The sequence below is a fragment of the Paramisgurnus dabryanus genome, chromosome 16 (genome assembly GCF_030506205.2).
Source record: "Paramisgurnus dabryanus chromosome 16, PD_genome_1.1, whole genome shotgun sequence".
Lineage (NCBI taxonomy): Eukaryota > Metazoa > Chordata > Actinopteri > Cypriniformes > Cobitidae > Paramisgurnus > Paramisgurnus dabryanus.
The window spans coordinates 3,875,478-3,901,369 of NC_133352.1; the positions used below are offsets into that span (position 1 = coordinate 3,875,478).

The 25,892-nt window shown below is 36.3% G+C and overlaps 1 protein-coding gene and 4 long non-coding RNA genes across 20 annotated transcripts in view; 3 read left to right on the forward strand and 2 right to left on the reverse strand.

Moving 5' to 3' along the window:
• Positions 1 to 607: 607 nt before the first annotated feature.
• LOC135757482 (uncharacterized) lies at positions 608 to 8,628 on the reverse strand. The gene is made up of 4 exons (XR_010536265.2): positions 8,392 to 8,628; positions 5,278 to 5,377; positions 3,842 to 3,927; positions 608 to 3,208 (listed from the first exon to the last, which is right to left on the reverse strand). It is a non-coding gene; the product is annotated as an uncharacterized lncRNA (long non-coding RNA).
• On the forward strand, positions 4,643 to 12,337 carry LOC135757483 (uncharacterized). 2 transcript variants are annotated; one of them, XR_012335241.1, is made up of 8 exons: positions 4,643 to 4,681; positions 4,790 to 4,886; positions 8,999 to 9,022; positions 9,182 to 9,341; positions 11,156 to 11,215; positions 11,312 to 11,356; positions 12,113 to 12,190; positions 12,301 to 12,337. It is a non-coding gene; the product is annotated as an uncharacterized lncRNA (long non-coding RNA). The 2 variants fall into 2 exon arrangements; XR_010536266.2 differs by having other exon boundaries at positions 4,644 to 4,886.
• On the reverse strand, positions 9,202 to 12,873 carry LOC135757485 (uncharacterized). The gene is made up of 5 exons (XR_010536267.2): positions 12,612 to 12,873; positions 12,281 to 12,335; positions 12,095 to 12,173; positions 11,138 to 11,203; positions 9,202 to 9,328 (listed from the first exon to the last, which is right to left on the reverse strand). It is a non-coding gene; the product is annotated as an uncharacterized lncRNA (long non-coding RNA).
• LOC135757498 (uncharacterized) lies at positions 12,623 to 13,854 on the forward strand. The gene is made up of 2 exons (XR_012335242.1): positions 12,623 to 12,760; positions 12,871 to 13,854. It is a non-coding gene; the product is annotated as an uncharacterized lncRNA (long non-coding RNA).
• Positions 13,855 to 14,694: 840 nt separating this feature from the next.
• Positions 14,695 to 25,892, forward strand: part of hdx (highly divergent homeobox) — a 349,114-nt gene continuing 337,916 nt past the window's right edge. For 8 of the 15 annotated variants that reach the window (XM_065253822.2, XM_073812059.1, XM_065253825.2 and 5 more), the window contains exons 1-2: positions 14,695 to 14,883; positions 16,026 to 16,136. In XM_065253822.2, coding sequence (XP_065109894.2) covers positions 16,101 to 16,136 — 36 coding nt within the window. In that variant the 5' untranslated portion in view covers positions 14,695 to 14,883; positions 16,026 to 16,100. The remainder of the gene's footprint in view (positions 14,884 to 16,025; positions 16,137 to 25,892) is intronic. The other 7 variants (XM_065253823.2, XM_073812060.1, XM_065253827.2 and 4 more) reach the window with 3 other exon arrangements.

Consider the following 25,892-nt stretch of genomic DNA (forward strand, 5'->3'; position numbering starts at 1 on the left):
CGAATCAGCAAAGACCTCCAACTCATTTCATTTTTTAAATAAATGTCTTGTTTAATTGTTTTAAAAATATAGTCAACATGTTTTTAAGGGTTGGCATTAATTTTGAAGCAAAAAATATAATTAAATATAATTAATAAAAGCCCATATCACGTATAATAAAAAACAATGTAGACATTTTGCGTTTAATCCAAAACGTTAAAAAGGCACTTACCGTAGATAAAGCACCATGCACAAGAAAAGGTGATCTCATACTCTTTCTGACTACAAAATATTAACAAATACAAAACACACAAGAACATTGCCAACAGCCACTGCCCCTCTGACTGTTTTATCAGTCTGAAATGAAAAAAGTTATACATTTAATTAAATAAAACAATTGCCAACAAGCTGATTATCTTAAGGTGACCCTGCTTACTGCAATTCCTGCTTATTATAATTACTGGGTGTGACTCACATTAAGTGTGTTTGTCAACAGTTATATATCTAAGGTTGAAACTTTTGATAGTTTTTGACCCCACGCCATCCATTGAAATTGTGTAACACACCTTGCATTTTCACAACATTTAGTTTTAAAAAACATCTGAACAAACTCTGAGCAAACCAAAGGTGATATTGAGAATGTTTATATAGATGAAGAAACCTCATAAAAAATTGAAAACACAATACACAATCATTTGACCAGGTTTAATCCACCATCACAGCATGAATTATATTGACTAGTTTGTTTACCAAATTTGAATAAAATGTTTAACCTATGTGTTAATATGATTACAGCCACAGTGTAACAAAATACTGCAAAGCTATTGATCACGTTCTCATTACATTACTTCACAAGACCCAAAGCTGATCAGGACACTTTAAGAGCACTGTAACGTAGTAACTGCTGAAAGAACCATGTAATACTGTGAATATAATGACAAACTGTTCCATAACACTTAGATGTGACTTTAATTACAATACAACATACTCTTTCTCATACTCAGGGTTTTTAAACTGTGGGTGAAGACCCACTTGTGGGTCGCACCGTAAGATAGTGAGTGTTGCATTGTAGTGATGGTTTGTCCAATTAATTATTAGCAATGGTTTTGATATACTATAAGATTACACCTGTCTAAAGCCCATAATACACGGCACGATGTTTGGCTGTCCCAGATGAAAGATTACCAATCGTGAAACAATCGTGGAGATTTCTGCAGGGTACCCGCGGAGTCTTAAAAGTCTTGAAAAAGTATTGAATTTCATTTTCCCATATTAAGGCCTTAAAAGGTATTGAATTTCACCTCAAAGTCTTGAATTTTTCACGAAGGTCTTAATTTTTCAAATGATCAATAGATTTATATGCTGTTAATTCAGACACAAAACTCGCGTGCACAAAAACCATGCGCGAGCGACAGATACGAGCGGAGAACACTATCCATGTTTGGAAAAGCATCTTAGCAAGCGCGCAGAACACTATCCACGCGCGGGAAAGCATTCTCGCGTGTTCACAGAACACTATTCGCGCGCAGAAAAACGTCCTCCCGGGAGCGCACCTCTGTTCAAAGCGCACAAACACAGTCACGCGAGCAAAGTAAAAAGTTAAGTAAAAAAGCTGGGATGATAAAGTAAAGGCTGGGATGAGCGCTCGCTCGACTTTCTCTATGCGCTCGGAGCTGCACAACACGCACTTGCTCGTTCAAGTTGACTTTGGGACTGTGGGGCGGGACAATGACGGGTGTCCTCTCACCTGTGATCGGTTGTTTGATTTAATCAGTGACACACACAATCTTCTGTTCCACAATCTGTCTCTAGTAAATTTAGGTAGAGAAGACACGTTTTAATATGATCATTATGTCGGAGAAGGTCATTTATATGTTAAACAATAGTCTTGTGTGATCCATGCAATAATAAGCTGCAACAATAACGCAAATTTGAAAGCTATTATATATTTTGTTTACTGTTTAATTAGATGTCAACTTGCAATACATACTATAGGCTACATATTTACATTGTCACACTAAGTTAGCATTAGAAAACTTTCGTATGGTCCTGTATAAAGATTAACATAAATATATCTATATATGAGCTTGTGTCCAGTTTTTTGTTTGGTGCAGTAAACAGATCTCTTGTCTTTTTAGGGTCAAAATAGCATTACATTTTAATTTGTTGTTTTGTTTGAGGGGGTTTTGTTTCATTTGCCATAATATGGTTAATTTTGTTTGTCAGTATTGTTCTGGTTCAGAGCATTAGTGATGAGTGTTATTAGATGTTGTTATTATCTTAACTATATTAAACAGCAAAAAAATTAATACCTTAAAATTGGTGTTATTGTTTGGCTTATTTCATGGATCAAACAAGGCTATTGTTTTAACATAAATTACCTTATCCGACATAATGGTCATATTAAAACGTGGCGGGCTGCACAAGATAAAGAGGAGGGCCGCATGTGGCCCCTGGCCCTCCAGTTGCCCATCCCTGATTTAGGGATTTTCAAATTTTAATAAGTGTACATTTAGATCTATTTGATTGTTGGTTTTGATTGTTGGGTAAAGATAAGGGTTAGGCCGTTTGGGGTATATTACGTTATTTAAAATTATTTATTCTACCCGACTGAATGCGATGCAGGTATTAAATTTCATTTGAAGTGGTATTAAAAAGGTCTTAAAAAGCCTTGAATTTAGGTTTGACAATCCTGGGGGTACCCTGTTTCTGTGATCGTGGCTCTTAATTGGTGGTCCTATCTCATACAGTGTGAGAGGTTTAAAGACGTCTGTTTTCCCAGTCCTTGGACCAAAGACACCTACGATAGTTTTATGACAGTGTAAGAAGTTCAGCATGATCAACGCACATCAACAATGTGTTTGTTTCTATGACCTGCATACCTGTATTTGTTTACCACTAGCGCATGCTGATGACGGATGTCGCAGCCTCAGATGCAATAGGTGTCTTCATCGACAGTCTACTGCTGAAGTTTAAACAATCCTTGTCACACAGTGTGATAAGGTCTTATTGGATTGCAAAAATCCTGCTGTGTATCCTGGGCTTAATATGTTGTGGAATGAAGTTTGGAAACCCCTGCTTAACACAAAGTCTCATTTAAAGTTTATAAGAACTTTTGCAATAGACCGACACTAAACGAAACTGATGGCAGATGAGGTGTTGGGATGACAATGGGCCAGAGTTGAATCTTTGCATCTTAGCAGATCACAGGCAGGTTTCTCCTGAAGTGCTGCATTAAGAAAAGAAAGGAAAAGATGTTAGAACATTTTTAAGGAAATTTAAATAATTCTCACAATCAATATGGGACTATAAACAATAAATTATTACCAATGCAATAACATGCAAACAGACCTGTCAACCACCTTAATAATAGACACTACGCGGTAGGCATGGGCTTGTTACCAGTTTTAAGGTACACCGTGGTTTTAAACAGTCAAGGTTACAAAACCACGAAAATGGTCTGTGAAACCGTCTCCAAGGTATGAACTGTATTTATACAAAATTCATTAAGTCATGTGATTGATTTGATGTTTACATGTAATATACATTTCGAAAATATTATATATAATATAATTTAAAGGCTTTATTTTTACCTGCCATTTAAAAATAAAAATATTTAGTGTAGCAATGGGAATACCGCAACACTGTGAAACCGTGGTATTTTTGCTAAAGGTAATCATACCGCCAGAATCTTATACTGGCCCATGTCTACTAAGCGGGTGTACCATGTGTTAGAAACATCAAGATTCTCAAATTTTTAGGGCTAGCGCAATACCACAGTTTTGGCTATTCTTCACATTCTCTAGGGCAGTTATTTTGCCCCAGTGACAGAAACAGCGACAGTAATCAAATAATTCATTACCTTATCTACATGTGGGTAGAGGCCCACAGGTGAAGGAAGATTTTTGGCCTGCACTTTCACAGCTGGTAAACATGGATTGTGGTGGGCTAGTGACAGAATGAAGAAGATCAGTTTAAAATTTGCTTTACAACCAGAGGTTGCATTATTTTGACAGACAAGGGCTGTAAGAAAATTGTCAAAATCAATAATAATATGAGCCAACAGCCAAACAATAACAACTAAACTCAATCAACTATCTTAATCTGCCTGAACTCAAATCTTGTGGTCCATAAAGTGGGAGTTTATCTGTGTGTAATTCAACCATCATGTTAGACTGAAGGAATTGCAGTTATCAATAGATTTCCCGACAGCACTGGACAAATGACTTCTCACACTCAGTGTGACTTGAGACAAAGGATAAACAAAGACATTGAGTATGTTTACATGCACATAATAAGAGGACAATTATCTTATTATGATATTATAAAAATCAGCTTATTACATTAACATGTTTCAAGCGTTTTAATTTACTTTTATTTGTGAAGTTTATCTATCACAGGTGGAGACATACGCACATACGAAACGGCAAAAAAGACGTTAAAATCTGGTTTAAGAGCAAAAAAAAACTACCTGTGCCAATCAGTTTTTGCCATTTATGGGCTTTACCCTATAAAAGAAAACCATTTTATGCATTTAAATGACCTTACACGTTATCAGTTTATTAAGCGTTTAGACTATGTAGACACACTCACTGTGCACTAAAATTAAAAAAATTGGTTAACACGACCACTCGTGGTGGCTTCACTCAGAGGTTGAAGAAGACAACCGGTGGACTAAACATCAAGCCTCTGCACGATTCAGGTAAGTGGAATAAAATACATTGTAAATAAACATTATTAAAACAGATTGTGAAGTCATTCATTCAAAACTTGCTATGACCTAAGCCTAAATGACTTAATTTCTTTTTAGAATTAAGACAACCTTAGCAGGAGAGCCCCAGCAGTAACTTTCTCTCAAGCAGATGAGCAATAAGTTGCTTTGTATGAACACCACCCTAACAATCAAGGTAAAAGAGCATTAAACATTAAAGGTATTGCGGAGAATTTAGGTTTTCCGGGTGGATCATCAAGACTATTGGTCCTCCTAGTTGTCAATCTGGAGTGTTGCCGCAATTGCATTTTTTTAAAAAAGCGGAGACGGCGTTTCTTTTCTAAAATTCGAGAAAATCCTCCGCTACACCTTTAAGTGGAACATTTATATAGCATGCTGCTTATAGCTAGTGAGAAAGATAATCTAATTGATCTACCATGCATATCCTTCAAATAACTTAACAGAACAACTGAACATGTATAATATAATTTAATATGTACATTATTAATAATAATTGTTAATAATATTTAATATTTGTGAAATTATATACTTGTGAATTCATTATATTTGCAATGTTTATACATTACCTGTTTTAGGTAAACGGATTATCCATCAGTGGGTGCCTCAAGGTCGGCTCTGTAAATACTGTAATCTGCATGTTTCCGAGCACACGTTTACCAGGACACACTAATATTAAACAGAAAAACAACATAAATCAGTGTTAAACACAAACAAATTTTAGGTAAATTAAATAAGGTTTTCATTTTCAATCAATATAAAAGAAATAAACGCAATAAAAAACAATGTCAGTGACGTAATAAATATGTGTAAATTTACACGCATCATTTATTAAGCATTATAAAAAAATCCAGCAATATTATTAAACTTTGGTTATTTGTTATTATCCCTGCATTCAAATGGTTGCAGGTTGGAGCAGGAAGTTAACCCTTCTGTCGCGCAAGCGCGAGGTCGCGAGGCCATTCGTACGTCACGTGAGCGCCATTTTCATCATATGACCGTTTTTCCTCAGGCACACTTCAACATTTTCTTCGCATTTAACATCATTATTAACATGTAAATAATATAATTCGTAAACATAACGTTTATGTTAATTTATAATATATATTTTTTTTAATTGTTGGCTTTAAGTTAATTTGTCTGTCAGACTCAGTTTGTTCGTGTTGGTAAGTAACTTAACGTACGTTATTAACGTTACGCTAGCCTTTTGTCATGTATGTGTTGTTAGAAACTGATAAAAATACGAATTAATTCACAGATATAAGTAACTTTATCGCTAATACAACTGATAAAATATATTAACTTAATTATCAAACCACTTCGCTATAAAACTTTAAGGCTTCTTGTGAATACCGGTCGTTTACATAACGTTAACTTACTCCAAGCAAGTCGGGCGGGAAGATTGATACATTTTATAACTCAAGTAACTTTAAGTTAAACAGGGGCTGGTCTAGGCTAACTTAGCAAATGTTTACCCCACGACCGCTGAGAAAACCAGGCACGTGCACACATAGACATCAAAGGGGGCTTGAGCACCTGCCCTTTTTATTCCTGGAGAAAAAGTGCCCTTTTTTTCTGGGGTGCTTTTTTATTTTTTTTTAATAATATGATCTTTATTCATATAACAACTGATGTCTGTCTGTTTCTTGTGTTTTTAACTTGTTACTTATTTAATTTAACATGAATTTATTCAGGAATCATTTAAATGAGATTTAAACTCTTATAAAAAGAAAAAATAGCGCTATTTGTGGTACACAAACGGTTAACGGTGAGTCCCGCCTCCAAAACTCACATCGCTAATATGATTGGCTTTACCTTTCCTAAGTCCCGCCTCTCTAACCTACTTCGCTTTATGATTGCTCTTGTCTTTACTCGTGTATGCTGTATTCGCGCTTGTAAGAAGCGCCAAATCTCAGCCTGAACGAGACGCGATGTGCATGATTGCAGGCAGCTACCGGTAAGTGTGTGAGGAAGAAAGCATTCTTATATTAACAGTTTTATGCACAAAATGGGACACGTTGTTACACATAACGATTCAGGGACATTGTTTTTCATGGCAATCCCATATTAACCTGAAGAGTTGCAAACTTGTAACAGTGTAGTGTATGTAGTTTAAACAGACTGCTCATAAAATAAGAAAGCACAAACAATAAAATAATTGCTAACTGCAGTAGTAAGCTTTTTTTGTTTGCGTTTTTTGTAATGGCTGTTAAATAAGTATAATGTGTTATACTGGAGTGCTGGAGTAGATTGGGAAGAAATCTGATGGTTCAGTATTTTACTTGCCCAGTCTGAATTTTTACTGACATCCCCAAAAAGTTAAATATAAAATACAAATAAAATAGGCCTAATCTATATTTGTTGTTTCTGACATGTGTAACCCTAATAAATATGAAACCTAAGATTAAAGGTGCCAAAGGATTTGTTGCCATAATATGTTAAATTGTTCTTTGACAAAGAAGGCACTTTATTAAGTGCAAAAATTATCCAGAAACGTTTTACATGTCCATTTACAAGCCTAGAATTTGACATTTTAATTAAATGGTCTATTTTTGCCCTATTTGAAAGGGTCATGAATAATAATGTTGAGCTCTGCTCTGATTGGCTCTGCTCTGAGGCTCATGCCAGAAACTCACATAAGTAAACAGACCTTATATTTTGAGCCCTTATCAGACAAAAATACAGATTTTGATTAACAACTAATTGCAAACTAATAGAACTTCAGCTAAACGATAGCATATAGCATTTATTGGCATGTAGCACTACTCAGCAGTCACAATTTTGGTTTTAGCATTTTAACAAATTTGTAATTAATGTGTAATTTAATGTTTTCAAAACATGCACATTGTGGAATGGTTTCCTTTGCTGCTCTATAAACCTAGAATACTAAGGAGACCATGGTGTCTGTGTGAACTAATTATTTTTTAGACATCTTTTGAAAATGAAACAATTGCGTGAATTTGAGGAAGATAAAATTAATTAACTTTTTAAAAATTTTTAAGGAAGTCAGAATTGCGTTAATATATATCCTTTTTTTTTTGAAAAAAAGAAAAAAAATACATAATTATGAGAAGTGCCCTTTATTTCACTTGAGCCCCTGCCCCTCAAAATGTCTGTGCACGTCCCTGGAGAAAACGGTTACATGTTCAACGTGCCTTGCCTTCAGGATCAGCCCATCCTCACCCCATGGCGTCAATATTTGACGCCACTTGACCATGCGTCAATATGTTACGCGGAGGGTATACCCTTCGCGTCATTTTTTGACGAACTGGGGACTTCAATACTATTGAGACCGTTGCATTCTCTTTCCTATTTTCGTACCATTTTCTTACCATTTTCGCGTCGGTTTAGGGTTAGATTTACATAATGACATCCCTACCCAAACCTATCCCTAACCCCAATGTCAGGCGACAACTGTTTAATTTCGCGTACCTAATAGTATTGAAGTCCCCAGTTCGTCAAAAAATGACGCGAAGGGTATACCCTCCGCGTAACATATTGACGCATGGTCAAGTGGCGTCAAATATTGACGCCATGGGATGAGGATGTGTTGTCAGGATTTGCAGCTCGATTTTGCCTTGCATTGATAAACGTTACAAACAAACAAACCAAAAAAAGAATGATCATATATGACAATCAATCTTTAGATCCACTACATGCATAACATAATGTTGGTTACTTACCTCTACTGATGAAACTCCTTCGTCAGCGTTGTAACTTCACATGTTGGTTTTGGTAAATCACACGAGGCCAAAGATCGAGGTGAAAAAGAGAAATAAATCGTTCTGCGATCGTTTAACGCGATGAGACACGAAGCCTTAAAAACCACAGGCTACTCCAGCCCAAAGATTAGTGTAGCCCTTGTGTCCGGCTTCACGTGGCTTAGCGTTAACCAGTATGACATCACAGTACCGCGTGTTTACACTGTTTCGTGGGCTTTTGAATCACTCTCGCGGTACTTCAATGTTTGCGCATGTCTGCATGAAGTCAACCACTCATGCTTGTAACAGGGGTAGCGTTTGTGCGCTCAGTGATTTAGGGTGTTACAAAACAAGATTATTACATTAATATTATCAATTAGTATTGTAATAAAGCTTTTTAAATGTTTGTTAATGATTAAGTGTCATTAACAAACTCTGATTTAAAACAGCAATGCTACGTAAATTTTCCTTAAATCATCAAAACATCCAAATTCAATGAAACAAAAAACAACAACAATGTATTTAAGATGAAACACATTCAGCATTTATAATTTTTTCTCTCTTTTTTGTTTGACTTTGTTTTCTACAGTAGCCTGTTAACAGTAGACCAAAGGTATGATGATCAATATATGCAATATGGTTGAAAGGTCAGTAAACAAACAACAAAAAGGTAATTTCTTAATAGAATGTCTATACATTTTTTGCTTTTGTTACATATTTCATACATCAAAATCATTAAACGTTAATAATTATGTATTCCAACTTGTTGCAGCTTGACAAAAATGTAGCTTGAAGGAGAAGGGACAGCTGAGTAACAAAGTCCTGGTACGCAGACGACGATACTATTACACTGACAAGAGTGTAATGATGATGGAGACACAAGCCAGAGAAAGGGGGGACCAAACACCAGGCCAGAATTCTGCATGAGTCAGGTAAGCATAATGAGTTACAGCAGTGGTTCTCAACTCTGTTCATGGAGTCCCACTGCTCTGTGCATTCTGTAAGTCTCTTTGATTTGACAGACTGAGGCTGCGTCCAAATATCACTTTGTGCATCCTATCGTGCATCATGTTCTGGATGTAAAGCATGAGACTTTTAATTGTATGTTAACATTTCTATGGTGTTCACTGCATTATTGTTATGCATTTTGTGAATCATCTGCAACATTGTGTCGTTTATTTAGGGACTACTGAATAAATAATACACTTTAATAAAGCTACATACTCAAAACAAAGAGCTTTTTTACAGGAGCAAAGAATTCTGCATCTAAAAGTTTGATATAAGCAAATGTTCATTTCAGAGTGTTCATTTTATTTACAGAAAAACGTAAAAATGTTAAATATAAATTAAAAGTAGTAAATAAAACACAAATACGTTTTGGTGCCAATTGCTGGCACTACCTGGATTGAAATTTTTACACATGCTAAGTGTGTCCCATCGGATGAATAATTCTACATGCACGCTTGGGATCTTCACGTCCACTAGAATACTTAGGCCAAATAAAATAAAAAAACGTAATGTAAGTAGTCTAGTGCAAAGACAACAAGTGTGAACATTTGGACACAGCCTCAGTTCAGTTCATGAAGATCTCTACTAATGAGCTGATGATTTGAATAAGGTGTGTTAAATAAGGAAGACATACAAAATGTGAATAGCAGAGGACCTCAAGGAACAATGTTTAGGTACAGTTACACTGTATAAAACATTAACTAAACAGACAAATTATTTGTCATAGCTTCAATAAACAAAAGAATGTCACATGCATTTTAGTTTCAAGCATTTTCCACAATGAAGCCAAACTGGAAGAAAATAAGCTTCTGCTTTGCATCTGACATCAGTTCAGAAACCTGCAAAAATAATCACAAGAGAATGAAGAATGTTTAAAATATACATAGAAATAAGCTCTAAGGAGCGGCATGGTTTACAGTAAAATTATGGGGTACTCACACTATGCATACTGTATCATACCAAAGTATGTTTTACCTCCAAAGTTTGGTGTTACTAGTGTGAGCGCTCCGTACCCTACTACACTTGGTCTCTGCAACAGTCCAGTTTAGTTCATGGTAGGGGGGCATATTTTGAAACATAAATATTTTCAAATTATTTGCGACGCTTACAAAGACACTAATTTCCCACAGCCAGCAACAGCACAATGTTTGTCTGACATCACAATCTTACTGTTATTACAACTTTATGATTGTCAACAACTACTACTTTAGACTGAACACCAGTGGGCGGAGCCAACGATATAATGATGTGCTGTGTCTTTCTGTGGGGGAGGTCAAATGAAAATTAATTTAGCTAGTGACATCACTACTCCAGCCATTTTACATTCATAAAAGAAGAATGCTGTCTGCGATTCACTTATGTTTCCATGATTGCAAAAACCTTTATCGAAGTACATATACAATTGTTTAAGTGTCATAATTAAAACATGCCTAAATTGGCAGTGACCCTGGCTTAAGTCGATACAAAACTCAAGTGCAAATCATGACACTTATATTAACTGTAGTTTTGCAAATTATTGTAACACCGATATCAGATATGAATAGTGTCTTATGTAAATATAAAAAGAGCAGAACAAAAAATGAATATAGTCAAAAAAATATGATCTGTGCATTAAGATTTGCATTGTAAATGCAGTCTTATTGTTACGAAAAAACTTCGTTATTGCTGGAATCATGAATGGTCTGAATAGGATTTGAGTTTGTTTACTTGTGAAACTTACCTGCACCACCATTTACAGATCCAGTGGGTGCAGATCATCATACAGATGGTTCAAGTGTGGATCCACCTAATATTCAAGGTAAAAGAGCATTTGTTCACAGCATTATCTAAGAAAACATATCACTAGATATTACATATTAGATGTTCATGTCTGACTCTGATCCATACAAAACAGATTTTCTGTCCTGGGACACTCGGCTAACCATCAAGAAAGAACACAGTAGGTTAACAAGAATCTGACCTCACGTTTGATCATTACAAATTATGGCAGTACATTACACATTTAAGGACTGTTATTCCTCTGGCTGATTTAAAAATACCCAAAAGTTCTTAAAAAGAAGCAGCCCTAGTTATTTTGGCTTGTTAAACATAAAATATATAGACATAACTATTGCGACACCTCCTTCTAATAAACAGGTTTAAATACTTTACTTATTTCCATGAGCACAAATCTTAATGCTACAGCATATGATATTCTAGAAAAACCATTTGATGCTAAATTTATAGCAATAGTTTTGGCAGGGCCCTTTTCAATACCAACTTAAGAATGACCCTACAAACTAAGTAAGGTTCAAACATAAAATTAGTGATTCAGTCTGGTGTGGAAGAACTTTGACTGCTCTGAATAGACCTTAACTCAGCTAACACCTTTGATATGACTCAAAGGTTTTTAGCCAAAAACTCATCACCTAAACCTATCAATAACTTGTACAAGAAGCTGTAGTCATTTTGGAACAGAAAAAGGCACTTACAAAACTGTTGCAACAAAAATCAAAATTCTTTGTAGTGGTATTATATGGTATAGCATTTATATTTGTTTTGATTGGACATACTGGAATAAATAAACATGTTTATTAGAATGAGGCCTCCCAATACTTTTGTCTAGTGTATTTGCCACAGACAGGGTAACGCAATCCTTAGAGTGTGCTTCTTTGTAAATGTGACAAATGAAAATGACCTGATCCATCATTTCCAGCTCCAGTGGGCATCCTTTATCCATCCAGACCCTCATACAGATGGTTGGAGTTTTGATTCACCTAAAGTACCATGCAAGGTAAGAGAGCATTTGTTGACATAATTAGGAAGAAAACATAAACGCATTGTTCATGGCATTTAAATACAACATAACACTGTTTAATACTACCTTTTCTGTTCAATCCATAGAGCACTCATTTTCCCTCTTGAGACCATGGTGTGATCTGCAAGGTCGAATGGAGAGTAAGTTGCCTAAAAAAAATATTTATCATTATCACGTCATTAGCTAAACATCAACATGTCTGAGGCAGATGCAGGTCTGATAATCTGTCCAACATTCAAAACCTCACAGTAAATCTACAGTCTTGAGTACTGTTTTAAATCAATGTATACATATGCTCATTATGAATTTTAATAAAAAATACTAAATGTATATAAAAAGCCTCAATTCAATTATTTTTTTGATATTGCAGCTGTAAACAAGACAATCTTGAAGTCACCTGCATTCACTGGTCCAGTTGTTAGTCCAATTACAGATGGAGATTATAGAAGAGGATGATGTCTTTTCTCCAACATCTTTCTAGACTGATAAAAGATCTAGACAGGCTCAAACAAAAGTTAACAGACAGAGGGGCTTATATAGAGAATGGTAAGAACCATTTTATCCGTCAAACTTTTTACCAATTATTGTAAACATAAACAATATTATAGGGCTTAATTTGTTTTAAACATTACTTCAATGTACTGTATCTGTTTAAGGTGAGCAGCTACACATGAAAGAAGAACATGGAGAATCTGCCCAGAGGTGTTAACCAGCAATGCAGCTATACAACTAAAGTGATGCAGGCGGAAACAATGTGTGTATGTTATGTCCAAATGTTGTTATGTTCAAATGTTTTACAATATACTTAAACAGGTGGACCTGTCATTATTGCATTAGTCAAGTACAACTGAGTAGGTTAAGTTTACATATCAACGTCAATAAATATATATATAAATAAATATCAGCCTTGACAGCAAACATAATAATGTTAAATAAAATAATAATTACAGCTTTTTAAGAAATTTACACGGGCTCAAACTATCAGTGAAATTAACTATCAAAAACCTAAAATAACCACAGACACGTGAATAAAATATCTAACGTGAACTAGCTAGTTACTGTACATACATTGCTTATTATCAACGAAATTTCTAGTTAACTGATCCCACATCCAGCATTATTAAAATTTATTATTACTACATACCTTAAACAAATGTTCCCTTAAATCGCCAGACCAGGACAGGTTTCTTTCTTGCCCTTCTTTTGCATTGCGACGTCGATATAAGTGCATGGTGTGGTGTAGCACGAATTTAACGCAAAGACGCTCATATTAATAATATACACGATATTGACGATTAATACGGATGATTTTATCTTTGTTTGACATTCTAATCAGAGTTATATTGAGGAAACAAAGAAAACATATGACATAGTTTGTAAAATTAATTTTTCCTTATTTTTGTAATGGTTTCTTTTAGAATGCAGCTGCTGCAGATGAAGAATCCGTCCGTCTAGCACTGAAGGAGACGCGGAAAATCGGGAAAAGATGTTCTTTGCCCGAGGAAGCATTTGATTAATTTAAAGATATTGTGTTTCTTTGTATGTTATAGAAAAACGTTGCTTTTTTGCATACACTCGTGTAAATATGCATCTTATGAATGTTTTCCTTTGTCTAATTTTAATAAATTTTACGCAATCAACTGCCTGTTTTATTGAAAATACTGTTTTAATTGTTGTCAATGATATATTGTAATAATATGTGTGTATAACTGTGTAGAAGATGTAGTTTAGAGAAATTTATTTTTAATGATCTTTTAATCGTCTTTTAAAGCTCTCAGAAACATCTTAGAAAGAGCTTGATTAAAGCTCTTATAAAGATCTTTTAAAGATCTAAGAAACATCTTGGAAATATCTTAGAAACATCTGCTAACCATCATTCTAAATATCAAGCGTCTTGAAAAGATCTTAAAAGCGGCTGGGCACGTACGTCTCAGATACGTAATTCATATGGGCAAACGACCTTTATAATACGTTTTCCAGACGGAATGGAAATCTGAGTGATTACCTCGCAGATACGTATCTGAGACATACGTGTGCTATCTGGGACATGATGGAATTCAGTGGATATACCATTAATTGTGTGCTTACCATCATTTATCAAAATATCTTCTTTTGTGTTTATTAAATTAAAATACAGGTTTAGAACAACATAGGGGTGAGTAAATGATGACAGAATTTTCATTTTTGGGTGAATCCCTTTAACAGACAGTAAATCAGATATAAGAAATACAGTAGAAAGATTTAAAATTCACCCTTATTATGTTTACAGCTAGTGGAATCAAAAGATTCATTTATGCTTTTCTTGTTACACGTCATTTTCTTTTATGGACTATGGACCCCCTACAGTAGCTTTGGCCACCCCATTAAAAAAATTCTAGTTCCGCCACTGTTCCAAAGTAAAGCGCACTGAGACACAGTGCACATTAAAAAAGCGACATTAGACTGGTCCGGATCGTTTCTGTGTTGCACATTCATTGGTATCTTAAATTATTTTCTTACGTTTTTTCCCGATGGCCTTCCATAATGACAGTGCGCCTCTATTGGCTCTTGTCACCGCTTACGTCACGATCATGATTAGAATTGATGATCGATTTGATTTCATTGTCTAGCCAGGGGATTGGTAAAGAAATCATCTGAATCCGAGAGGCCTTTGATTTCTCTGCCACAAGGTATGTGTCTAGTTTATGTGGTAAACAATACTGTATGCTTGCGGCTTTTCTCATGAACAGAACAGGTCGTACGGTTTGACCACCATCGATTTACGAGTAATGACAAATATAAAGTTTAGCGAGGTGGATTTGGCTTGTGCATGGCCTCCTTGGTCATTCGCGCATTCGCATTCGCCTGCGTCATGCATTCTTTGTTGTACGTTTTTGCGTACTTCGGACTGTATTATCCTCGTTGTGAGAGTGGCAGGAGGATGTCAGTTTTACCCATTTAAATGGTGTTATTATAATCCAGTGTATAATTATGCGATTGAACGAACATAATGAGAAAAGTCCATTATGTGATTCCGAGTCATCATAAAACAGTTGTTTGCCATGACAGTTTATCATTGGGGCAGAATTAACCTCTGCCGCTAAACCGCATCAGCACCATTAAATAACAGCAAGTGAAGAACTAGTGATGACGACATAGCCTTCTGATTTTATTTATTTCCAACAATGTAATTGTTATTAAAGCTGTAAATTGACAAACTGTGTTTAAGTTACCTAACAGTCATCGCTTTACTTTCTAGCTTACTGCAACACACAACATACATCACATTTGTGGCCCTACATATAAAAAAATAGCTAAAGCAATTTACTGATTTACTGTTTTCTACAAAAAAAAATTAAAGAACATTATGTGAAAATATAACATTGATATCTTTTATATTGACTGAGTAAATGTCAAAGAAAGAAAACGAACTTTAATGCTCATAATTTCATAATTATATTATGAGATTTTAGCCAGGCATGGTAACAACATGTGAGTTAATATGACATTTTACAAAAATGTTACAATTGCTTTGAGAATGCAACAGTGCTTATAACCATAAAAACACATTTTAACAAGTGAAAATATTTAAAGGCTAATCATTAGGCTAAATTCTTAAGAACACATCCGAATTGGCCAAAATAACAGAACAGTTTTTTAAGAGCCACTTTTTTATATGTTTCAGATCTGAAAACTCTAACCTAAGAAAAAGACTCACACATCTAAGCAGCATGTCTTTGACATCCTGCTAAATAAAGTAGCAAGATTATTTTCTGATAAGACATCTCAATGGTTTGTCAGTACAGTCATGGCTGAATGCATATGTTAATAGATTTACGCACAGCAGTGAATAAGTAGCCCACCCGGTTGTGGTTTTTTGAGGTCTCCCACCACATCCACCAGAGAAATGGAAAAATGCATGGAGAAGAGGAGTATTCACACTGTGAGTATGAGGAAAAATACACATTCAAATCCCTCCATACTACTTATTTTTGGTGCAATACAGTAAATTTAAAGTACAGCCTGCTTTTAAAGTAAGACTTAAATATTATATGGGTAACACTTTACTGTGAGGTTGCATTAGCATTCTGACTTATTCACAACTTATAAAGAGTTGTTTCCTCATGCTAAACGTAGGTAAAGTGTCAAAAAAGCAGTTGGGCGTGTTACAGAGGATTTCTGTGCCGAGTGCACTTCGCTAGGGTTTGTACAAGTTTCAGAAAGTTTTTTCCGATTACGGGCCTAGCTTAGCCTGGGTTTCCCAATATATGCAGCTTGTCCAAGAATAGAGACGAACTCACAGAGTCATGCTGATCCATAAAATCCGGTCCCAATAACAACGTAGCTTTGCATGAATAAAACAGCCATGAATTAATGCTTGGTGGAATTAAAAAGGCTAAATTAACTTTGTTTTTCTGTTATTTATGCTTATCATTAGCATCGTAAAATCACGTTCATATGCTGTCACTTACCGGGGTTGAAGGCTGGAGCACAGCCACCACATGTAGCTAACTTTTAACAAGATTTACCATAAGTTATATTAACATTTACCAGATAAAAATTATTTTGCTAAAATATCTAAATAAATGTCTGTGGATATTAGTTAATTATTTATTGCCTCCGGAAGCGGTCACAGTTTGATACAGTTAATGCGTAAGTAAATCCATAGATAAACAGCGCTGTCAACAGCCATTTCATAAGCTATACCAACAAAATATTAATTATTCTGACATCAAATAACATTACCAGTTAAGAAATTCAGTGATACATAAGCCGTTTTGTTTGTTACTTTCCTGAATGTATAGTATTCCAGTCAGTGATATTATTTGTAAAATATCTTTGCTAACTACTGGTTGGATTGCTGAAGGCTACAGGCTGTTCTCTCTCCCGCTCCGTTACCTGGCAACCCCAGCGCGATCTTTGGATCAGTCCATTTCTAACGAAATGATAGGGGTGTTTGGAATGGTCCATGTATTGGGAATATAGTTTCTACATTATTCATTAAATTAATATTATTCTTCACTCTTTCAGACCACTTTATTTATGACTTTGTATGCAAAGAAGGAGTTATTATGATGATAATTATTATTATAAGGGTTTGTTCAGTTCAGTCGTGTTGTAGTAATTATGTCAAAAACAGAAGTATAAAGTAAATAAAAATCGGTTCAGCATATCGGTTATCGGGCACATAAGCATCCAAATATTTGTTTATCGGATTTAAAAAAAAACAGAGTATCGGTCGATCTCTATTACATAATAATAAACCTGTTTTGACAAAAATGTTAAAAACAGTTTTATCTCGTTTTGCAACAAAACTCTTCATATACAGCTAGGTGTGTCACGATTCTCCAAATCCTCGATTCAATTACATTTTCGATTCTAAGGTCATGATTCGATTCGATTATCGGTTTTTACATATTTTTTTGAAAGACAAAAATGATGTGCCATAATTATTATTATTATTATAGTTTAACATTAACATGCACATTGCACAACTGGCATGGGGGGTTGTGGGCTTCACTTATCACGAGAGCTTGTATTGAGAGGATTGTTTTTTGCACGCACATGGACTTAATGTGGGCGTCCTAGCATCTGAAATAAATCCAGCGCATCATAAACAGCTCTGTCTCACGTGCACGCGCTCTCGCATCTGTCCGAAGTCTAACCATAAACTAAAGTAGTAATCCTTATGTATTTGTTCAGTTTTATGCGTTTCGTGCGAGCTGAGGCAAACTATCTCTTTTGTTTAAAATATAACCCGCTGCATCTTTGCGCCTCCCTCACTCTCGGGGACGTGCAGAGAGCTGCGCTCTGTCCAAAGTCAGATCACTAGGTAGTAATCCTGTTTATGATATGCATTTCAAGGAGTTGTAGCAATACATCCCTCGTGTTTAAAATATGATCGCGTTCCGCTGGAGCGATGTTTTTAAAGGCATCTCTAAGAGGTTTTCCCCTCGCTTGGCAAGCCGACCGGACGTGACATGGGGGCGTGGCAGCATCGAAGATCCCATTTTTTAATTCGAAGTTCGAAGTTGTGACACCCCTATATACAGCTACCGGTTTAGTTGCATAGCTTTCAGCTGTGTGCACACGTACCGATAAAAATAATTTACGTTTGAATTTATGTCGCTCTACAAACGTCTGGGATAATTTAAATGATAGGCTATGAGCTACGTACAGATATGTGATATGACATTCAATAAACAGCTCTGGGCATTCGTAAACCACTCCTCAAATACGAGAAAATGAGCATATGGTTTCCAGACCACATCTCATTGTCCATGAAACCATTCAACTCTTTCCCCCGTCACTGAGGGGATAACTCGTTAATTAAGAGAAAAAGCTTTTTTTGCCAATGACGAGAATTTCCGGCTTTCTGCAATACCACTATTATACACCAGGTGGCGCACATCCCCAATTTATAAAACCCGGACGTAGCGCCTTAAGTGAAAGAGAAAGAACTCCATGTATGTTTTAAAGATCTCTCTGCATCTGATCTCTATCAAAAGTCCTTCACAAAAATTGAATTATCTCAGCTTTTTGCTCAATTTCTTTTTTTAAGAAACCTACCCATATTTGAGAGGTGATAAAAGATAACTAATGAAGGTAGAATGAAACAATTTTTTAGTTTGAATACAGAGGGTCTGTTCTTTCATTTGCTTTCATATTGTTTGTTTATATATTTAAAGAAGAACATTTTCTGGAAGGCATTAAACTTTTTTTTTGTGATCAATATTTTTATTTATTTATGGAAATTTATCCAAACTATATACAGCAGATGCCATGATTACCGCCACACATAGTGTATACATGTAACGTCCAGAAATAGACAAAAGTACGGGTTAAGTAGTACAGAGATGAAAATCGTATAAAACAATATAGAGTAGGAAATTAAGATCAATGCCCTCACAGTCATTAAAAATGATATCATCGTTTCAATTTGTCCAATAGGATTTCTGCCATTTCTTCCCAGCTTTCGATAGTCCGATCCTTTGCACCATTGAGTTTGGCCGTGGTGCATTCTAATAGAACAATGTCTCTGAAGAAAGATAGCCAGATGAAGTTTGGAGAGATGGATGGTTCAAACCATAGTTTCAGAATCGTCTTTTTGGCAGCCGTACTGGCCGCCAAGAGTATCCTTTTTTGATTAGTATTTAACTTAAGAGTGGAGTCGTCTTATAACAGGAGAAGTAGTGGGTCCTTGGGTATGTCCATATACCAAAGGTCCGAGAGAGTGGAGGATACATAGGTCCATAGGGAAAGTATACTAGGACATTCCCAAAACATGTGTATATATGAACCTATAATGGAGTTATTACAAATATGACAATAGGGATCATTTCTAAACTTCATCTTGTACAGAACACTTGGGGTAAGATAAGCCTTATTAATAGATTTGTAGTGGATCATCTGGTGTGCCAAATTCTTAGAGGCAGTGAAACAATTTCCCCATACATTGTCCCAGTCAGGTTTGGCTATGTCTTCACGTTCCCAGGAATATGTGGCTAAGATAGATGAATATTGAGAACAAAGAATTGAGTCATAGACTTTGGATACTAAGCCACTGGTAGGGATCTTAAGGTCTAGCCAATCCCATAAGGGGTGTATCCGTAACTCTGAGGACCAGGGGACACCATATGCTTTAAGGGCTGATCTCAATCTCAAATATAAAAAAAAAGAAAATCCAGGTATAGAAAACTCTAAGCTTAAATCTTGGAACGACTTAAGGCCTTTGTTGTTATAAATGTCATTTAAAGTATAAATACCGGAATCAGACCAGGCTTTGAATACAAATGGCTTATTACCAGTCCGTATATTAACATTGTGCCATATAGGTGTAGATTTTGTATATAAAAAGGGACCTCCCTTGATTTTTTCAATGTTTTTAAAAGTTTCTAAAGAATATTCAATGATAGGTCCAAGCTTTTTCTTAAAATCTTTAGTTATGGCAGAGAATGGTAGATCTTGTAAGCGAATTGGATGGACAATGTTTGCTTCTATACTGCGCCATGTAACTAAGGAATCAGGGTTAACCCATATTTTGATTGGTCTCATCTGAAAAGCCATCTTATATAGTTTAAAATCAGGAAAGGATAAACCTCCGTCAGGTTTTTTACGTTGCATTGTTTTAAGTCTAATTCTGGGTCTTTTCTTATTCCATATAAATTTACTAATGGCCGTTTTAAGTTCTTTAAGAAAGCATGCAGGTGGTGCAATTGGTATTGTGGAGAATAAAAAATTAACCCTTGGAAGTACGTTCATTTTGATGGTGGATATTCTTCCATGAAGAGCAGGCACGTGCACACATAGACATCAAAGGGGGCTTGAGCACCTGCCCTTTTTATTCCTGGAGAAAAAGTGCCCTTTTTTTCTGGGGTGCTTTTTTATTTTTTTTTAATAATATGATCTTTATTCATATAACAACTGATGTCTGTCTGTTTCTTGTGTTTTTAACTTGTTACTTATTTAATTTAACATGAATTTATTCAGGAATCATTTAAATGAGATTTAAACTCTTATAAAAAGAAAAATAGCGCTATTTGTGGTACACAAACGGTTAACGGTGAGTCCCGCCTCCAAAACTCACATCGCTAATATGATTGGCTTTACCTTTCATAAGTCCCGCCTCTCTAACCTACTTCGCTTTATGATTGCTCTTGTCTTTACTCGTGTATGCTGTATTCGCGCTTGTAAGAAGCGCCAAATCTCAGCCTGAACGAGACGCGATGTGCATGATTGCAGGCAGCTACCGGTAAGTGTGTGAGGAAGAAAGCATTCTTATATTAACAGTTTTATGCACAAAATGGGACAGGTTGTTACACATAACGATTCAGGGACATTGTTTTTCATGGCAATCCCATATTAACCTGAAGAGTTGCAAACTTGTAACAGTGTAGTGTATGTAGTTTAAACAGACTGCTCATAAAATAAGAAAGCACAAACAATAAAATAATTGCTAACTGCAGTAGTAAGCTTTTTTTGTTTGCGTTTTTTGTAATGGCTGTTAAATAAGTATAATGTGTTATACTGGAGTGCTGGAGTAGATTGGGAAGAAATCTGATGGTTCAGTATTTTACTTGCCCAGTCTGAATTTTTACTGACATCCCCAAAAAGTTAAATATAAAATACAAATAAAATAGGCCTAATCTATATTTGTTGTTTCTGACATGTGTAACCCTAATAAATATGAAACCTAAGATTAAAGGTGCCAAAGGATTTGTTGCCATAATATGTTAAATTGTTCTTTGACAAAGAAGGCACTTTATTAAGTGCAAAAATTATCCAGAAACGTTTTACATGTCCATTTACAAGCCTAGAATTTGACATTTTAATTAAATGGTCTATTTTTGCCCTATTTGAAAGGGTCATGAATAATAATGTTGAGCTCTGCTCTGATTGGCTCTGCTCTGAGGCTCATGCCAGAAACTCACATAAGTAAACAGACCTTATATTTTGAGCCCTTATCAGACAAAAATACAGATTTTGATTAACAACTAATTGCAAACTAATAGAACTTCAGCTAAACGATAGCATATAGCATTTATTGGCATGTAGCACTACTCAGCAGTCACAATTTTGGTTTTAGCATTTTAACAAATTTGTAATTAATGTGTAATTTAATGTTTTCAAAACATGCACATTGTGGAATGGTTTCCTTTGCTGCTCTATAAACCTAGAATACTAAGGAGACCATGGTGTCTGTGTGAACTGATTATTTTTTAGACATCTTTTGAAAATGAAACAATTGCGTGAATTTGAGGAAGATAAAATTAATTAACTTTTTAAAAAATTTTAAGGAAGTCAGAATTGCGTTAATATATATCCTTTTTTTTTGAAAAAAAGAAAAAAAATACATAATTATGAGAAGTGCCCTTTATTTCACTTGAGCCCCTGCCCCTCAAAATGTCTGTGCACGTCCCTGATGAAGAGCCAAACATAAGGGGGACCATCTGATTAGATCTTCTTTAATCTTGCTCAACAGAGTTTGTAGTTATTCTTAGAAATTTGGGAAATTGGGGATGAGATGGTGATGCCCAGATATGTAAATTGTTGGACTATGGGAATCTGAGATGGTAGATTGAGACATTCCCGTTTTGCTGCATCATTGAGTGGCATTAAAGCGGATTTATTCCAATTAATTTTGTAACCGGATAGAGCACCAAATATATACCGTCGACCACCAAATATCATACACAGCAATGTATACATTTTAAATGAAAACCAAAAATGTGTGGACTTACAAAAACATATCATGGCATCTGGAACATTAACCGGCGCACTGCTTGTGCTAGCGGCTCTACTGAAAGTGTGAAAAGAATAGGCGATAGTGGACAACCTTGACGGGTACCACGACCCAAAGTAAAGGGGCGGGAAATTATGGAACCAGTTAACACACTGGCTGAGCAGTTGTTATAAAGGGTTTTGACCATATTAATGAATTGCTGACCGACTTCTAGGTGTTCAAGGACCGCCCATAAGAATCCCCATTCAATTCTATCGAAGGCCTTCTCCGCGTCTAGTGAGATGACTGCAGCGGAGGCCTGATAGGAATCGGATCCATGGATAATGTGAAATAGCCGTCTAATATTATCAGAAGCAAACCGGTCTTTAAGAAATCCGGATTGATCATAATTAATAATCTTACCTACACATTTATTGAGTCTAATAGCTAAGGTTTTAGCGAGAAGTTTTGCATCAGTGGCAATTAGACTAATGGGTCGGTAACTGGAACATTCTAGGGGATCTTTCCCTTTCTTAAGTAGCAGAGTTATGAGAGCTGTGTTTTGGTCTCTGTGCAGAGAACTAATTTTAATCGCGTAATTTAGGGAGTTAAGAATAAGTGGTGATACTATGTCCCAGATAGATGATAATAATTCAGGTGGAATTCCGTCATTACCTGGGGCTTTGTTCTTTGACATAGAGTCGAGGGCCAATTTTAGCTCTTCTGGGGATATAGGACGGTTTAGTAGCTCCTGATGGTCTGCATCAAACTTAGTAAGATGCAACTGTTGAAGAAAAGAGATGTATTGTTGGGGACTACTGGAGGAACTAGAGGTATATAGTTGTTCATAAAAAGATTTGAAAATCTGATTGATATCTTCGGGTTGTGTGTATATAACATCATTTTTCTTCACTGCTTGTATATTTGCTTTGGATTCTATCTGTTTTATCCTTGCCGCTAATAACCTGCTTGGTCTCTCACCATTAAAATAATATGACTGCCTTGTGCGATGCATATTGAATTCTGCTCTATGTAAAAGTAACCCCTTCAGCTCAGATTTAAGTGCTCGTAGTTCTTCTGCCTTATGCTGACTGTAAGAAGTTTTAAGTTCTCGTTCTGTCACCTGGACTAGATTTTCAAGCTCATTTCTACGACTGTTCCTTATTTTTTGACGATAGGAAGAGAAGGCAATGCATTTTCCTCTTATAAAACATTTTGTGACCTCCCATAAAGATTGAGGATTATTTGCTGAATCGTTATTTAGTTGAATAAAATCAACTAAAGAGGTACGTAGTTGTGTGAGAAATTTTTGATCATTAAGTAAGGAGGTATTGAATCTCCAGCATTTAAGGCCAGTTAAGAGAGGGTATGGAAGAAGACTTAAGGTCACAGGGGAGTGATCAGAGAGAAGGAGAGGTAATATATCGGTACTATCAATAAATGGAATGTAAGCAGGTGATATCAGCAGGTAATCAATACGAGAAAAAGTTTTGTGGCGAGCTGAGAAAAAAGTAAAATCTCTGACGTTGTAGTTTTTCAGTCGCCATATGTCACATAAACTTATTTGCTTTATAAATTCTTTAAACAGCTTAGAAGATGCTAAATCAGACGGTGACAACTGAGATCTATCAAGTAAGGGATCATGCACCGTATTGAAGTCACCACCTATTATAAGGTGATAGCCGTCGAAACTTAGTATCATTTGTATGAGTTGTTGATAAAATGCATTGTCGTGTTCATTAGGGGCGTAAACAGAAATAAAGGCATATTTATTATGAGACCAGGTACCTAGCACACACGTAATACGGCCGTCCGCGTCACTCTTAGTATGATGAATATGGAAAGAGAGATGACGGGCTATAAGTATCATCACCCCCTTTGTTTTATTAGTGGAGGAGGAAGAGGAGATTAATTTATAATGCCTGTTTTGAAATCTGTTAACGTCACCTGCTTTTAAATGAGATTCCTGTATCAATGTAACTGACACCTTTTTAGATCTTAAATAATCTAAGCACTTTGTCCTTTTGATTGCACCATTTAAACCATTGACGTTCCAAGAAATTACGTTAAGAGCCATAGATCATACACAGCAATGTATACATTTTAAATGAAAACCAAAAATGTGTGGACTTACAAAAACATATCATGGCATCTGGAACATTAAATGAACAACAGTCAGAACTGAATGGAAAGGCAGTAAGCGGAGAGTAGGAACAAACTCTCCTGTCCGCCTGAGAAATGACATATTCGGGATACGTGGCCGGTGTAACAGTCGATCACCCGAGCTAGGGCTCACTTCGGCATCGCGATTTGTCCATAACTTTCTTGACAAAGCCGCGCCGTACAAGAATGTCGTCTTTCCCTTCGATATCAAAGACTGGCTTCCATTAACGCTTCGGCTGGGGTGTTGTTGCGTGCCGATGGAGGGGTGGTGAGAGCCTGTTGTTGAGCGAGATACGTTTCCACTTCCGACGGTGTTTGGAGGAGCGTTGTTGATCCGTGGTGCGTTACCTTTACCACAGAGGGGTAGATCATGAAGGAGGAGATGCCTATCTGCGTGAGCTTCTTCCTGGATAAGTTCATCTCCCCTCTTTGAGTGGCGGTTTGATTACTATAATCCGGGTAGAAGTAAAGCAGGTTGCCTTTAAGAGAAATTTGGCCTGCGGCGCGAGCTCCTTTAAGGATGGCGTTTCTGTCTTGGAACCGTAGCAATTTGAAAATCAGTGTTCGCGGGCCCTTTCTTTTGCTATCGCCGATGTAGATTCGATGTGCTCTTTCTATTTCCATCCTGCTGTTTTGAAGAGCCGGAATCCATCTTGGCAGCTGAGCTTGTAGATAACCCACAGGATCGTCTCCTTCTTCCCCCTCTTTAAGGCCGACAAGACGCAGGTTACTCTGTCTGCTCTTATCCTCCAGCCTCGCCATCTTGTCTTGTAGCGTAACCACGGACTGTTTGACTTCGATCGAGTCTTGTTTCACTTTTCTTACCGCGGATTGGATGTTATCAAAATTGTTGCTAATCGCGTTCATCTCTTTTTCGAGAGAGCCGATTCTTTCTACCATCGGTTGGATCTCTTCCCTAAAAATTTCTCGAACAACGCCGAGCTGTAGTTTTAGCTCGTCAGCCACCATGTTGCGCAGTTTCTCGTCGTCCGGGTCTTTCAGCCGTTTTTTCTCTGGGGACGATGGTAAGAGTTGACGTTTAGCCATTGCCCGTTAAAAGTTAGATACTGTAAACAAAGACGTCCGTTTTGTGTCAAAATTACAGCGTAGCCGGATGATTTAAAACGCCGAAGAGAGGAGCTCAAGACTCAAGCGGCCATCTCTGTCAACAGGTCACGTGATCCCGGGCGAAGGCATTAAACTTTTGTGAAAAGCATGAAAAATGCTGGCGCTGGCTGGCAACTTTTTTTTAAACGCTGGCGGGGAAAGAGTTTAAAACGCACAACACACATAAAACTTGCTTCTTGGAGATTA